Source organism: Tachypleus tridentatus, chromosome 7, assembly GCF_004210375.1.
Source record: "Tachypleus tridentatus isolate NWPU-2018 chromosome 7, ASM421037v1, whole genome shotgun sequence".
Lineage (NCBI taxonomy): Eukaryota > Metazoa > Arthropoda > Merostomata > Xiphosura > Limulidae > Tachypleus > Tachypleus tridentatus.
The window spans coordinates 77,668,985-77,687,148 of NC_134831.1; the positions used below are offsets into that span (position 1 = coordinate 77,668,985).

The 18,164-nt window shown below is 35.1% G+C and overlaps 1 protein-coding gene across 1 annotated transcript in view; it reads right to left on the minus strand.

Moving 5' to 3' along the window:
• The window catches only part of LOC143256028 (uncharacterized), a 39,841-nt gene that overhangs the window by 1,593 nt on the left and 20,084 nt on the right, over positions 1–18,164 (minus strand). The window contains exon 2 of the mRNA XM_076512605.1: positions 123–532. Within this exon, the coding sequence (XP_076368720.1) occupies positions 126–532 (407 nt within the window). The 3' untranslated portion in view covers positions 123–125. The remainder of the gene's footprint in view (positions 1–122; positions 533–18,164) is intronic.

Below are 18,164 nucleotides of genomic sequence, written 5' to 3' on the forward strand. Positions count from 1 at the left end.
TTTAGAAGCACATTGAAAACAATAAGTTTTCCTTATTTTCTTTCCATTTGCTTGACACAAATTAATTCGAAGTTTGTGAATCTTCAGACTGTTTACAAATATTTTTGTGTATATTCGCCTACCTTTTAGCCACGTGATTTTTCCTTTACTTCTGTCATAGTAGGGACAAAGGAGTTTAGCAGTTTTCCTTGGATCACTGTCATCGTGCGCACGTCAAGAGAACGACGTCGAAATCGTGAAACCACATGACGCATACGGTTTTCAAATTCTGGCAGGGTAGTGTTGTAGTTCAACTCGAAATGGTCATTGTTGTTGTACAGATGGAGAGTTCCATTAATAAATAAGTAAAACACACATCTATTTCTATTTTTCTCGGTTCTCGGGAGGTGGCCAGAAAAACGATCTATTTTCTTATTTGTTGCTTTAACCAGTTGGAATTGTTTTAGTATGCAAACATGACCTAAAAATAATCCATACGGTTTGTCGTCTGCTTTTATGTGTCCAAATTCATCAAGGTAAAGAGCGTGAAGAACTACAGAAAAATATGAAGAAAATTAAAATACAAATTCTTTAATTAAGAATGAGCAATGTTACTGTTTAATCAATTAAGTTGAGGAAGATGGGGTACCGGGGTCACCATAACTTTTAATGCTGTTTCCACCAATTAAGACGAATGCCATAAAAAATTTAAAATGATTTAAAATGAGTCTGCTTTACTATAAACATAAATTTTAATTCAAACAAAGATTGGAAGCAGATCTGTTTTAGATATTTAAAAGATTGATTACTTGTGTTTGTTAGCCATTTTACCTATCAGGTTGGATAAAATGGCCTCCCGAGATGGGTAAAGAGGACCTCATATAACTCATAATAAATGCAATTTAAAGTAACTGCTACATTCAGCAGCTACATTCAAATGACTTAAATCATTATTTAAATGCTCTTAACAGGGGTTGGGTAAACTGCCAATATGAACAGTATAAAGATTACATGAGTTCTAGAGTAGGATATGACGCGCCCTCTTGCACTAAGACACCTCGCACGTTATTAAGAATAAATAAATCGGTGAACTTCAATGTTATTTAGTTTATAGCATATTTGGCTGTCTATAATTTATTGTAGTTTGAAATCAGTAAGTGATATTCTATGAAATATTAGCTTTGTAACCATAAAAACATTAAACTGACTATTTTGTGTTAAAGTTATCCAGAAAAAACAATCATTCTCTCATGCTTCAAATCACCATCCTTTCATCAGTTTGTTTATGTGCGAGATCGCGTAAACAATGGTTACATGTGATTCACTGAGATGATGAAATAAAAGAGTGGCCGTTTTACAGAAATTCACCTTCTTTCTTTATTTGTGTCTGTTCTCTCAGGGCCCGGCATGGCCAAGCGTGTTAAGGCGTGCGACTCGTAATCTGAGGCTTGCGGGTTCGCATCCCGGTCGCGCCAAACATGCTCGCCCTTTCAGCCGGGGAAGCGTTATAATGTGACGGTCAATCCCACTATTCGTTGGAGTAGCCCAAGAGTTGGCAGTGGGTGATGATGACTAGCTACCTTCCCTCTAGTCTTACACTGCTAAATTAGGGACGGCTAGCACAGATAGTCCTCGAGTAGCTTTGTGAGAAATTCAAAAACAAACTGCTCTCTCATAACGTTAGACGAATATTAAGTACTACTACACGTATATCACTGAGACATTTCCTAAATATATTAACTCAAACTTTTATGTGAAAAAGGTAATTCTAAGATGCAATACAATATTCTCCCTAGTAGCATGGTGGTATGTCTGTGCACTTACAACACGAGAAACCGGTTTTCGACACTCGTGTTGGACAGAGCACAGATAGTCCATTATGTAGCTTTGTGCTTAACTTCAAACAAGCAAAAGATATCTACCCTAAATTAAATAGTATTAAATTTCAATTATAATTGTAGTTTTTAAACTTATATCAGATACCGTAGTAGGACGCACACCGCGAAGAAACACTACAATTTACCAGCTTTAAATTAGTCACTGTATAACTTAGAAAATCAGCGAATATAATATTACGTGTTTGTATTTTATACTCTATTTATTTTCTTTAACAAAAATAAGATGATTCCAAGTTGTTATCTTAATACAATAATAACTTAAAATAAAATTTCAAACCATAGACGTATTTTTATGATGCTTTAAAAGGACCATTATTGTCTTTATTATAACAAGAAGTCATGAGGTTACAAAAAAATTAAGCTGTTATACTATCGCTTATTGTAAGCTTTAAACTACTATAGCAGGTGTTTAAAATGAAGCTTTACGTACAGCGATGGCTGGGATTTGGCATAGCGTTATAGTCGAAATCTACGGGTCAAAGGATCTGAATCCGTCACCAAATACGATCATCTTTTCAATTCTAGGATGAGTGTTATAATGTAACGGTCAATCCTACCTTTCGTTAGTGAGGAGTTCCCCAAGCTAGAGCTGGGTTGTGTCGACTAGCTGCCTTCCTTTATAATCTATATCTTCAAAATTACGGATGGCTAGTGTAGATAGCCTTTGAGTAACTTTTCGCGAAATTCAACAACAAACAAAATAAAGATTAAATACTTAAACAAAAAAAAATGTTGTTCTGTGGACTCAAGATGTTGGCTCAGTAGCCTGGCTGTATAATTTCTGTTTAAAAACAATATTAAATAGCTCATGGTTTTGTTCTTCAGATACGTGGGGAAAATATTTTGTTTTTTTACAGCAACTTTCACAACAGTTTATGCATTAATAAATTATGACTGACTTTGTAAAAATAATATATTAGTCAAATATTTTCTCACGAATAAAAGCTCAGCCCAGCATGGCCAGGTGGTTAAAACACTCGACCCATAATGCGAGGGTCGCCGGTTCGAATCCTCGTTGCACCAAACATACTCGCCCTTTCAGCCATGGGGGCGTTATAATGTGACGGTCAATCCCACTATTCGTTGGTAAAAGAGTAGCTCAAGAGTTTGCAGTGGGTGGTGGTGACTAATTACCTTTCCTCTGTTCTTAAACTGCTAAATTAGGAACGGCTAGCGAAGATAGCCCTCGTGTACCTTGGCGCGAAATTCAAAAGTAAAACGATGAATAGTAAAAAAATTCCGAGAATTATGAAAATACAATAGTCACCGAGAGTCCTTTAGAAATGTTATTTATAATTCTTGTAAAGGAAGCTTATTCATAACCATTTTAACAAGTTCCGTATTCCTCCTTTTTTTTAGCAAGATTTGTTTTTCATTTTGTAGCCAGCAATCTGTTACATAATCTTTAAGTTATGGATACACAACTTTTGTTTACAATTTGTTCTTTTTATCTCCCACATGGTTTTAAGTCATAGCTTAGAGAACAGTATTTTTTGTCGCTAACTTGGTGTCGTCCTTAGTATTTCTAGTGCTTTGTAAAAAAACAAAACAAAATTAATTCCAGTGTCTGGTAATCTGTATTACACAAAGCAAAACTATCTTTAATTCTATGATGAAAGTTGGTATTAATAAAGATGACTCATTTAACAGACTTAATATAGCAGGTTGAAAAGACGTTATTTAATTTCAAACTTAATAAAGCTGTTTTACTTACGAGTACGTGCAACACACTGACAAAGATAAATAACCAAAGATTCTGGATAACTGATTTTACTGCATACGTCTAAACAACAATAGTGCTTATTGCAGATCCAATAAGTTGGATTAGGTGTATTTGTGTGTGGTTCACACGTAAACGTTACAAATATAGCTGATTTTACAACATACGTGCACACAATGATAGTGCTAACTGCGGATTCAAGAGAATGGATTAGCCGTATGTATGTGGTTCACATGTTAATAGAACTGACATGGTTACGTGTGTGGTTATGACGCTATCAGGCTCACCATTAACCGTAACGATAAGGATAACAGCCACAGGTAACTCAAAGAAGAGGAGAAAACGTGTTACAGAATCAAACAGAAATCATAGCTTGATAAGTTGGATATGACGTTCAACAAAAAAACAAAACAAAAACCAGTGTTCAAATCAAATCAAAACGTTGAAACTGTTGACGTATGAAACGTCATTCAATACTTATAGATAATAGAAATAAATGGTTGGATTCTATTCGAAAGGAACTCTGTCGATACTCTCATCCGGGTTGAAAGACCTAATTGATATATATATATATTTGAATGAATAGCATCTGAGTGCATACATGCACGTTTCTAAACTTTATCACGGTGACGTCACTGTAGATAGAAGGTACAAAATCGATGAAATAAGGTATTCTGTTTGGTAGGTTTCCTATATACATGAAAGTTCAGGTCAACTTAGAAAGAAAGTGCATCTTGAATATTTTAAAGTTTCTAAGGTGAATTAACATTTATCTTTCTGGATTACTAGAGAAAAAAATATGGATCTTTCTGAGGTACCATGCCTCTTTTTCTTTGTCTCAGGCTTGTCCTCGAGCTGACATGAATTTTAAAGTTTAAAGCTAACTGAAAGCTATAGAAGAATGTATGACCAGAAATCAACTGTATTCTTGTGGTACGTCACTTCTTGTGCCAGTAAAAACTCTAACATTCCACGATACAATAACGTTAACATAAGATAATAAAATGTAATGTTACAATACAATAATGACAAATTAACTCAATAATAAATCAAATAGAAATAATGTAAAAGAATAAACTCTTTAACAAAAATTTAATAATATTAGGAGTGTACAAAAGAGATATAGTAATGATATGAAAGTACAAAATTGATGCACGTGACAGAAATACCCTCAGTATAGGTAGTCATTAAAACTTACTGATATAAACAAGTGATTTAATAAAGGATGTGTGACACGCAGAACTACCTGCACAATAAATCGTTTAGCGCGACACAAGACCCCACAGCTACCGTACATACTACACTTTACAAATAAGTTAACCTCAAAATCTTACGACTCCACTCTTACTGGGGCACCTATTAAAATGATACAAATTAATTAGATGTATTGAAAGCATGGTACAAGTTGTACTTCATGTTTAGGATGACAACACCTTTGTGGTGTTTAGTTCGTGAATGAAACACCAGTGATGCTAGGTGTGTGTTTGTACTGTTTTTATAGCAAAGCCATATGAGGTTATCTACTGTGTCCACCGAGGGAAATAGAACCCCGAGATTTTAGCGTTATAAATTCAGACATTTACCTCTGTTCCGTCAGGTGACATGATACTACGATAAGGCATATGATATAATATTTAAATCAAATTATCACGCTGTTTGTTTATACATAAACGATTTTTTGAATCAATAAGGTAAACTGTTTTGAAAGTAAAGAACACAAGAAAATTTTGAAGATGTAATAAATATTGAGAAGAAACAAAAAATGCAGTTTAAAATATAATAAAATATACTGTACTCAGTAATTAATATGTTCATTAAACACATAAACTAAAACTTGGAGTGGTATGAATCACTTTACGAGGCTTTGTTCGTATAAATAGGGAATGTATAGGATTTTGTTTTTTTCAGCAGTCTACTTTAGAAGAAGCTAACAGCAGCTGTTTTCTACCAAACTGAATACTTGTGAAAAGCCTAATTACAATTTTCAGACTTGTTTAACTGTCATAGCGATATAAGGTATTAATCTGGATTTGGTTTGTTTTGTTTTGAATTTCGCGCAAAGCTACACGAAGGTTATCTGTGCTAGCCGTCCCTAATTTAGCTGTGTAAGACTAGAGGAAAGGCAGCTTGTCATCACCACCCACCGCTAATTCTTGGGCTGCTCTTTTACCAACGAATAGTGGGATTGACTGTCACATTGTAACGTCTCCAAGGCTGAAAGGGCGAGCATGTTTGGTGTAACGGGGATTCGAACCCGCGAACCTCTGATTACGAGTCGAGTGCCTTAACCACCTGGCCATGTCGGACCTATGTAGAGGTGAAAGTATAAGTGCAGTTTTCTGCGTAAATAACTGAATTCAGCTGAGACAATATAAGCACTGCCCTCTAGCTTCTTACCATGATATTCCTTTAACATAAAATTCCAACTTTCCTAAGATGACAGTTTTATATAACTTTAAAGAACTAAAACACAGCACTGCGTAGGTATTATGATGTTGTAGTTTCTAGTATCACTAAGATATTTTCAAACTGCAACTGTGCCAAAACAGAAGTATTCAGTAAAACTGTATGCTTGTTACATATTTCAACTTCCATGATTGAGCAATGAGCACAAACAGTTTCATGTTGTTAAGATACAGTAGACTTCACTTTGTTCTGGTAATTTTATCCCTCAATATTTGAGTGCTTTTCAGTTGATAATATTATTTCCTTAACTAAAAACATTCGTTATCACTATGATTCCACATTAATATAGTACAACGTATTTTGTTTTCCTAGTTAAAAAATATATATCCTGGCAAATATTTCGATTCCCCAAAGAGGGCCCCCCCCAATAAGTCAACGGTCAGTTTTGAGGCAACAGTCTGTGTGTCGGTTCCTTTCTGTTAACACAGATGACCCAATGTGGCACAACAATCCCGAAAACTATATTCTGGAAGCATCACAGAAAATAATACGTGCACTATCTCTTCTTAATGTTTAATATAAGTTGGTAGCCATACTTTTATTTAATATATCATAATGCTTACATTCAGGTCACTTTCTTATCCATATTCATCTGAAGCCCGGTATGGCCAAGTGGGTTAAGGCGTTCGACTCATAATCTGAGGGTCGCGGGTTCGAATCCCCGTCGCACCAAACATGCTCGCCCTTTCAGCCGTGGGGTTATTATAATGTTATGGTCAATCCCACTATTTGTTGGTAAAAGAGTAACTGAAGAGTTATGACTGGTTGCCTTACCTATAGTCTTACATTGCTAAATTAGTGACGGCTAGCGTAGATAGCCCTCGTGTAACTTTGTACGAAATTCATAAACATATATTCATGTGTTGCTTCATTATTAAATTTTCTATCTAATGGTTTATCAGCATGATACAACGTTGATCAACGACTTTGTGTAATGTCCGTATGAGTGTAAAATACCATGCACTTGTAACTATTTACTTATAATACCATATACATACAACATATGATCACATGTGCTTACAAAGTTCAATAAACTGCCTCAGGACGTACGCGTAGTAACTGTAATAATGTCAGTTGTGAGTCCAGTTTACCAATATCAACAAGTTGATAAATCTGATTGTTTTCTTTAGTGTCACAAATTAACTAATCACAGATAGAATTTCGCTGAACTAAAATCTTTCAGCTACAGTAGCTATATACTCACATCAACAATGCAAACATTCAACAATAAATTAAACCCTTTTCTTTTATATGACCACACCCAGGTCTCTGTAATATCATTATATGACCACACCCAGGTCTCTGTAATATCATTATATGACCACACCCAGGTCTCTGTTATATCATTATATGACCACACCCAGGTCTCTGTTATATCATTATATGACCACACCCAGGTCTCTGTAATATCATTATATGACCACACCCAGGTCTCTGTTATATCATTATATGACCACACCCAGGTCTCTGTAATATCATTATATGACCACACCCAGGTCTCTGTAATATCATTATATGGTACCACACCCAGGTCTCTGTAATATCATTATATGACCACACCCAGGTCTCTGTAATATCATTATATGACCACACCCAGGTTTCTGTAATATCATTATATGACCACACCCAGGTCTCTGTAATATCATTATATGGTACCACACCCAGGTCTCTGTAATATCATTATATGGTACCACACCCAGGTCTCTGTAATATCATTATATGGTACCACACCCAGGTCTCTGTAATATCATTATATGGTACCACACTTTATGGGTCGATCAACCCAGTAGATTTGGAATCATAAAAAATAAAAACAAACAAAATGTAGTGAAATAATAACTTTTTCATTATGATTTACTACCGTTTGACTGATATTCAGTGCTAATTAAGAAAAACAACTCCATTATTGTATGTGTAGAAGTCATTTTCAGGCTGCAAACGACTCTCTAAAGTATACTTTAGTTTCGCACTTTCATACGCTGAATAACCTCATCGAATTTCACTTAAGTGTTTAGAAAGAAGAATCACAAGGTTATTTCAGTTTGTGGATACGTTCAAGCTCATAGCAATAATCCTCAGTCATTATAACCGTTATTTTACAAACATTACATTCATTAACATTGCTGGTCCTAGCTGTGTATTGAGTTGTCTACTTGACAATCATTCTAATATTACTTGACTAGACACTGCAAGCGGTCATTGAAACATGTCAGGTAAACATCTTATAACCGAATAACGCTTGTTATTTAAAGGCTGCAAAGCCTTTTTGGCTTACTAATACTTAACATTGCTTGGTAGCCGACAGATTAAAAGTTACAACAGTTAATCCATCAATCACCTCACTACTGATGTACCAATAACATCTAGTTTTACCAATCAGGAGCTTCTTACAGTCATCTCAAGTAACCATAAAAGATAATGCATCAACCAACTCACCATCCTAACTACTGATGTGGGAAGAATTGTAGTTACCAAGCAAGAGTTTCTTATAAACATCTCGGCTAACCATACACGATAATGCCATCAACCAACTCACCATTCTAACTATTAGTGTGACAAAAATTGTTATTACCAAACAAGAGTTTTTTATAAGCATCTCAGCTTACGATAGAAGATAATACACAGCTCTTCCAATAGACATTCAGCACCTTTATAGTTACAGAAATCTTGATAAGTATCCTTAGTATCCGAATTGAGATGAACCCTAACTATCCTTTGTCTCATCATTCCTAACTTTTGATTTATGTGGTACTAAGTACACAACGGATTCGTTAGAGATGACAATTTGAAATTGTGAACATGAACATTGTGACTAACGCGTTATTACAACCTAAATTGTCAGAAAAAGAGATAAGTTCTAGTCTAACCAGATCCGAGTTGCTTCTGTGTCTCAGATATGTACGAGAGCCACATTCAGTCCCCATACATAAATGTTTATTTCTTTATCGCCTCATCATTGCGTCACTTCTGCCCTATGGCAAACTTTCAAGTGCACCAACTAAAATAGACCTCAGACACTCCACATGCTCCTGTGGACATTGCGACACATCTGTTCTAGAGGTTGAATCATACGTCACTGTCACAAAGAGTTGTATTTCATGACTAAACATCGACAGTTCATCAAACGAATGGTCAGCTTTTGCTATGTATCACTAAATACCATTACAACGTGTGGAAAGTGTGTTTCCAGTCAGTTCAATCAGGATTAGCAAACTTTACATGCGCCTGTATGACACTTTGTACAATCCATTCTTTTTAACTGTCAGACAAAGGGAGGTACCATCACTATACAGGAAACTTACACTGTAAGTTGTTGCTAGAATTAGCCCCTTAGTTTTTGCCGATTTCTCCAAGTGCTCTAAATCTTACTAACTTCATGGGCTAAGTAAATATATTATATTAAAACGTGGTTGACCAGACGTTCAATTAAACTACTTTTTCCATCAAGGTATGTTAAAAATCTTTCGCCAAGTCACTAATGGTCCTACACTAACAGTTTCCACTAAGTAAATATCAACACTAATCGCTAAAAGTTTATTCATTTATTAACAATTTCCACCATTCAAACATCAGAAGTAGTCACGAAGAGTCTACCCCTTTCACTAACAGTTTCCATCAATCAAACATCAGCGGTAGTCACTAAGAGTCTATTCCTCCACTAACACTTTTATTTTCAGTTCTTTTTATCAATACATTTGCTGATCTTGCGACCAGTAATATGCGACGAATTGATTAAGTTGTGATATACACAAGTTTTCTTTACAAATGGTTACAACTTATGAACAATAATATGTTTGCAGCCTAATTTTTTATTTTGATTAGTGTTATTTCTATAATTGTGACCATACCTAATGTCTTGGTAGGAAAATGAAGTACATTTGATACGCTGTATAATAAATGGAAATCACTTCCAATGTCTAATAAACTACTTTCAAAATACATTATTATAAGAGAAACATTAAGTCATCCTATAGTTACTTATTCTCATAATACGTTTGTGTCAAAATTAACGAAGTAGTTATGAATGAAATAAACTCAATAGAAGAGCGAAAGATGCTCATGCGCATCGTGCTTATATTCAAAATACGATGCAATGTTTATCTTTGAGCATCTGTTACTGAACAACAGTGTTCAATGTGAAAGTTTGGTATCGCTTGTTAATACCGGTATATTGGGCCCGGTATGACCAAGCGTGTTCAGGTGTGCGATTCGTAATCCGAGGTTCGCGGGTTCGCATCCATGTCGCGCCAAACATGCTCGCCATTTCAGCCGTGGGGGCGTTATAAAGTGACGGTCAATCCCACTATTCGTTGGTAAAAGAGTAGCCCAAGAGTTGGCGGTGGGTGGTGATGACTAGCTGCCTTCCCTCTAGTCTTACACTGCTAAATTAGGGACGGCTAGCACAGATAGCCCTCGAGTAGCTTTGTGCGAAATTAAAAAAAACAAACAAACAAAACCGGAATATTGTTACAACATGGCTGATCTAACTTTTGTTTGTTAATTACTGTGAATGAAATGGAGTAATAAACCAGGAAATGTCTGTACTAAGATAACAACTATCACTAAAGATGGCGATCCCAGATCAAACTGATCAAGTTATTAGCTAGCAGAAGCTGAAAGAGTTTGTTTTTATTTGTTTGTTTTTCAATTTCGAACAAAGCTAGCCTCCCTAATTTATCTGTGTAAGCCCATATGGAAGGCAGCTAGTCATCACCGCCAACTCTTGGGCTACTCTTTTTACCAACGAATAGTGGGAATGACCGTCACATTATGATGCCCCAACGGCTGAAAGGGCGAGCATGTTTGGTGTGACGGGGATTAAATTCTTTACATAAAATAATTGACGTTATAAATAATAAAGCCCTATCTAAATATAGATTAACAAGTTATAGAATAAAGAGGCATTAGTAAAAATAATGACAAACAGACTCGCTGAAAACGCTTATTTTGGTGTTTAGAATTCGCCTGATTAATAAATTAATTGATTCTGAAAAAAAACGTGATTTAGAACATTAGATTCAATGTTTGATTAATCTTAAAATCTTAATAGTTCATGCTTTGTGTAATTATTTATTTATTTTGTTTTATAAAATTTAGTACAAGAACTAAAAACTGTTTTATTTCATCGAAATCTAAACGTTATTTGTACGTTTTATAATTGGAAACATCGATTACCGGTTTTGTTTTCTCGTTTCTTTACAAACTTTACGAAGAAAGGATATACTTATAATCTAGAAATGAAGAATTTGACGCACTTTACAAAAGAACTAGCAATAGAAAAATTTGCTGTTATTAAACCAATCAAAGATTTGATGTATTTAATAACAAATAGGAAAGAAAAGTTGATATTATTGTAAGAGGGAAAATTAAGTGCCTAAAAACCACATTGAAACAATTAGACTTTCGTTCAAAGCTAAAAGTAAAAAAATATTTGATTGAAAACAAATTAAGCTAGTTGGATTATATGCACGCCTTTTATATGAACTACCAAAAGATAGAGAGAGATGTTTTCCTAGTAGTACTTAGTTTAATGGACCCGGCATGGCCAGGTGGTTAAGGCACTCGATTCGTAATGTGAGGTTCGTGGGATCGAATCTCAGTTGCACCAAACATGCTCGTTCTTTCAGCCATGGGGAATTATAATGTGTCGGTCAATCCCACTATTTGTTGGTAAAAGAGTAGCCCAAGAGTTGGCGGTGGGTGGTGATGACTAGCTGATTTCTTTCTAGTCCTACACTGCTAAATTAGAGACGTCTATAGCAGATAGCCCTCGTGTAGCCTTGCGCGAAATTCAAAAACACCAAAAAGTACTTCAAAAATACAACAAATTTGTGTAGTGAATTAGTTTTTGTACTTCTTCTGTAGCTGCGAATAGCTTAGCAATTTTTTTTCAGAATTAATAAATCCGACAATAAAAAGAATCACATTTTAGTTTCAGTAACAAAATCTAAAACCAGACTCATGAAGCTAGCATGGTTAACAATTAATTATGCTTGTGTGGTTGTATGAATGCCCTAATACATTTAAATTATTTTACCCTAGAGTGTGTGTTCTTCTTACAGCAAAGCCACATTGGGCTGTCTGCCGAGTCCACCGAGGGGAATCGAACCCCTGAATTTAGGGTTGTAAATCCGTAGGCTTACCGCTGCACCAGCGGGGGATCCCTAGCAGTTTCGTTTACATATTTTTCATTTTTTAAATGGAAAGCTAATAACATATCTAAGACTTTCTATTACAGCCCAAAATAAACAACAACACAGGATAATAGAACTCTTGTTAACAGCCCGTATAAATCATCTTCTTAGTACAGCCCATAATAAACAACAACATAGAATGATAAAACTCTTGCTAATAGCCCGTTTAGACCTTCTTAGTACAACATAAAATAATAGAAATCTTGCTAATGGCCTCAATGGACAACAGCACAAAATAATAGAAACCTTTGCTAACACTAACAGCCCACTTAAATCCTAGTCTTATGTAGCAAAGTTTAGCTGTTCTAATTGTAATGCAAGTGTCTGGATTTTATTTAATGTCTTCCTTTGGGCTACATATATGCGAGGTGAGAATATAAAGGAATGTGGCTAGAGAAAGCTAAATATCAATACATTTAACAATGTTGAACAATATACAGGAAACACACAAGTTGAAAACTTAATTCATAATTCCGGCTCCAATGACATAAGGAGATACAAATGTTTAGTCTTTCTCGCCTAGCTGGATGCTAATCCATCGACCAAGCTATTAGTTGTTTCTTATTTTACAGTCGGATAGTATTAAAAATATGGGGGTAAAGAGTCTTGCCGACACAAAGATTGGGCACAAACAAGTCTCGAACCCGCAGTATTTCACTTACGAAACCAAAGTACTAAGATTTAGTAAATACAAAAACAAGGGCATATTGAAAATTTTAGTCTACAAGCAAAGATAACTATTCAGATAAACAAGATAGCATTAGAGTGGTCGACATAAAATAAAGATAACTGAGCACATGACCAACATAAATTAATTATAAAAAGTACGAGCAGCACATTAAAGGTGATTAGACTCAAACAAGTAACAATGATTTACTTATGCATGAGATCAGACAAACATAGAAAGAACACAGTGTGTGGAACATCTTCAAAGTAGCTATTAGAGATGAAATTTTCACGTATATGTAATTAAAGAAAATAAGCAAGGGAACATACTTGAACATGATCGCTGTGGTGTTTTATTATCCACGATGAATTTAATATAATATTTCTAAAAAGTACCAGTAATTAGCATTATATTACATTAGAAACCAGAAGAAGAAATTTGTTTTTGTAATTAAAAATAGTTATGTGTTATTTGTTGTGTAATTAAACTAATTTTACAATATTAATTGTTACGTTATGGAATTTGTTTCATTAATTTAGTAATTACATCAGTTTTGTTTAATTTTAATACCTTTTTATATTCTTCTGCAGAATACGCGAACAAAGACTTACTTGTGTTCATAATAAGAATACAGAGAAACTGCTACGAATCGTTTCAGCTCATACTAGATTATTACCTCACAAAATACATTGTAATAACAACGTGACAACGCTTAAAACTACCCACATTCTTGAATATACAATTCTGAACTTTAGCAGCTGCTAGGAGCCACTTGATAATTCACTAAACACAATAAGTTGGCGCATTATTTATTATCTTAAGAATAGCAGTTTCTTGAATAATCATTTCGTTCCTGTTCGAAACGGCATGCTCATATTTGTCAAGATTGAATTTTTCTCTTGCCCAGACGGTCGTCTAATGAAACTTAATGTTTGAGTGTGCACGAGAAGAAATTCACGTGTGGGTTATTCTTCACCACCTTATAGTGACGACACATGCTTCGAATACGAGCTAGGGAAGATCTCATACGAACACAACTTTTACCGTCATGCGAGATCAGGCGTTTTGCTCTTTCGATGCTCCAGTGACCACGGAAATGGAAAAAAGACCGACAAAAATCGACCTGCCATCCCTGGCTAAACTTAAGATCTCTCCAGCATGTATCAGCCATTTCGCCGGATGAGGAAGACAAGAGAAAAATGACACTTTCCAGAACAGAGATAGTGAGAACAAGTTCCTTTTACAAGGGTACATTCTCCACGAAGATGATTCTCTGAAACAGTCTCTCTTACGACCATGTATACTAACCTAAATCTTTAGCTTCACTGAAGTGCAGATAAACTGTCCTTAATACGTGTATATAATTCAGTGTCAGTGGGTCGTCATCATCTTTCTTCCATTAGACACGAGACTATTGCATTTTTTTACGCAAAGGTTTTTTTTTGATGAGTTTCAAAACGAGAGAAAACAAAACAAAACAAATTTCTGCTACGAAATTTAGGGCTTAAAGTTATAAATAATTCCTTCAAAACGGATTTTAAAACTTTCGGTTAAAGAAGATAAATCCGTGCCGCACTCCAAAAATCATTTGGAACATATAGTCTATATCTGTATATCACTATATATCAATCTATTCACCATCCATCTGTCTACGTCTTTGCTCATTCATGAATCCATCAAACTTATTTTGACACCGGACACACATTCTAGCACAGTTATTTTCAAAGCTGTTTTTGAACAACTAACACTGGGAAAAGATTAAATGGATAATTTGTATAGTTAGTTATTACTATATCTTTGTTGTATCGTATATCGTATGTGCTCGGTTACCATCGCATCCATGGTGTATTATAACAAAATAAATATCCACATGTACTGCGTTTTAAGTTATATGTTTTGTCATACAAGATACATAATAATATTTTTATCGCAAGTGAACTGTCTGTTTGAGTTTAAGCACAAAACTACACGGTGGGCTATCTGTGTTCTTCTCACCATGGGTATCAAAACCCGGTTTCTAAAATTGTAAGTTCACAGATATATTTCTATGCCATTGGGGGACTACCACAAGTGATAATATTAAGTATAATAAAATCTTAAATGGATATACATACAGTCAAAGTATAAGCAAAATTCACGATGTTTTTTGGTGAAGTAACCATGAGAAGTGTAACAAGTATTCCGTTCGTGTACAAACCACAACATTTCATAAAAGTAAAATAAAAGTGTTCATGTTACAAATATTTACGCGATGATGCATTTGCATTTTGTATTATGTATAAGGGATGACCTATTTAATTCTTTGCAAAATAGAAATATTAAACCAAGGAGCACGTAAAGCCTTTATTATTTTTTTTGTGAACTCACAGAACATGAAGGGTGGCCCGACATGGCTAAGTGTGTTAAGGCGTTCGATTCGTAATCCGAGGGTCGCGGGTTCGAATCCCGGTCGCACCAAACATGCTCGCCCTTTCAGCCGTGGGGGCGTTATAATGTTACGGTTAATCCGACTATTCGTTTGTAAAAGAGTAGCCCAAGAATTGACGGTGGATGGTGATGACTAATTGCCTTCCCTCTAGTCTTACACTGCTAAATTAGGGACGGCTAGCACAGATAGCTCTCGAGTAGCTTTGTGCGAAATTCAAAAGAAACAAAACAAACATGAGGGAAAAATGTATTTAAAAATATTAATACAAAGGAAACACCTATTTTATACACTCGGATGATTTGTAAAAACTTAATCATCTTTACTCTTTGATAGGACTGAATATTGAATAACTGACCTTATCTGTTAAATGCCTGTCTGGAACCAGCTTCAATTGTTAAAACGTTTTGCAGTTTGCATTACAGATACGTGCAACTCTCCTAACAATAGTACAGTGAGTTTCAAAAATTCTTACTTATTTTAAATTTTAAGACATTCAGTACAAACTGTAGAGTTTTTCACACGCACGAAGAAGAAATCTTTCTAAGTACAAGACATTTTTGGATGTTAAGTTAGATGCCGGCTAGAAAATGTTCATATATCTATTGAACAAGGCATAGATATTTTTCCTGAAAAATCACCGATTCTCACGAAAATCCCACTAATGCTGCAACTGTATTCTGAGGAAGGTCTATCATATTTTACCCCACATCGTAGAGGTATTATTACTTCAGGACACTCCAGGGACATATTCTATCAAGAGGTATGGTTCGCCAAGCATGACACTCAAAATGCGATAACGGTCTTCAATTTCTGAGAATAAGTCATATAAAGAAAGGGCAACTTTTTTTTTGTCCTTTTGAAACGTTTTTAGAACATACAGATCGGCCCCATGTGTTTGAAATGTAAAGTACTGACATTATTCCAAGGTCCCCTGGTTTTTTCCGCTGAACACTTCATAAATTACCTCGAAGATTACCAGCCTACAAAAATGGTGAAAAGATTCGTCGACAGAACGGAAATAAAAAATAAAAGATAGTTTAGAAGCAACGCGTTTTTCCACATAACTCAGTTCAGGTTTCGAAACGAGCTATAACTCCTAAGTAAGATCTAAGCTTCTCTTTTGCTGTTCAAATTGAGGTGTGAGAGGAAAAAAAATGTTGCCAGTACTGTAAAGGCAATACAATGGTAAGGTTATAAAAAGATATTCGTTTTAGATAAAACGCATTCAGTGAAAACACGACAACTCCCCAGCTAGACATAAACAATAATTTCTGCAACACACAATACTAATGATATTAGCGAAATTCTCCCAGTGTGGAATGACATTATCCACGTGTTCAAATTGTATTTGGAATATGAACCCAACTCTTATTTTACAGATGGTGTTCACGTGTCTTCGATGATATTCTGTTAAACAAATTAGCGTGAATGAAATGCAGTTCGAAAAGTATTTTAAATTTGTTGTACACGTGTTTAATATTACTTTTTTAATTCCGCGCATTATTTCTTGTGTACACGTGTTCTTCGCATAAGCCCCCTAGTGGCACAGCGGGATGTCTACGGACTTACAACGCTAGAAATTAGGTTTCGATACCCCAGGTAGGCAGAGCACAAATAACCTATCGTGTAGCTTTGTGCTATAATCCTCGCGTAACATTTAAATTATAGACCATTTGTAAACTATCTGAAATATAATCATGCGCAGATAATTTTGTATTTTCATATTATTAGGGCCCGACATGGCCAGGTGAGTTAAGGCGTTCGACTCGTAATTCGAGGATAGCGGGTTCGAATCCCGGTAGCGCCAGGCATGCTCGCCCTTTCAGCCGTGGGGGCGTTATAATGTTACGATCAATCCTACTATTCATTGTTAAAAGAGTAGCCCAAGAGTTGGCGGTGGGTGGTAATGACTGGCTACCTTCCCTCTAGTCTTACACTACTAAATTAGGGACGGCAAGCGCAAATAGCTCTCGAGTAGCTTTGCGCGAAATTCAAAAAACAAAGAATCATATTTTTAGACTAGTTTCTGCTCTTTTCCCTGCAAAATTAAGTGTTCATTCGTATTACGTTTGAAACTAACTATCCTTTTGCAAAACAGGCAAAATGTCAAACTAAACCAGATAATATCACGCAATAAGCTGAAAACAAAACAACTTATCACCAGTAAGGTAATTAAATAATGAGAACATATTTCTTATTAATAAGCTAAACGAAAAATCAGAGTGCTTTTCTTATTAGCAAGCTAAATGAATACTTAGATCCTGTTTTTTTCACTGGTAAGCTAAATGAATACTTAGATCCTGTTTTTTCACTGGTAAGCTAAATGAATACTTAGATCCTGTTTTTTTCACTGGTAAGCTAAATGAATACTTAGATCCTGTTTTTTCACTGGTAAGCTAAATGAATACTTAGATCCTGTTTTTACCATGAGAGATTATGTTTTATAGTGTAAACACTGGTAAGCTAAATGAATACTTAGATCCTGTTTTTTGTTTGTTTTTCACTGGTAAAGCTATAACCGTAGTACATATGACCAATTGTCTTCTTACCGATAAAATACTTCTCGAAATATAAAAAATAAACCGATAAAATACTTCTCGAAATATAAAAAATAAAATAAAAATCTTATTTATCTTTTCTATAATATTTTAAATTGCAAATTTTTTATAGTTTTATCGTAAAGCACTGTTACATAAAATTGTTTGATTGTTTTTTGGAATTTCGCGCAATGCTACTCGAGGATTATCTGCGCTAGTCGTCCCTAATTTAGCAGTGTAAGACTAGAGGGAAGGCAGCTCGTCATCACCACCTA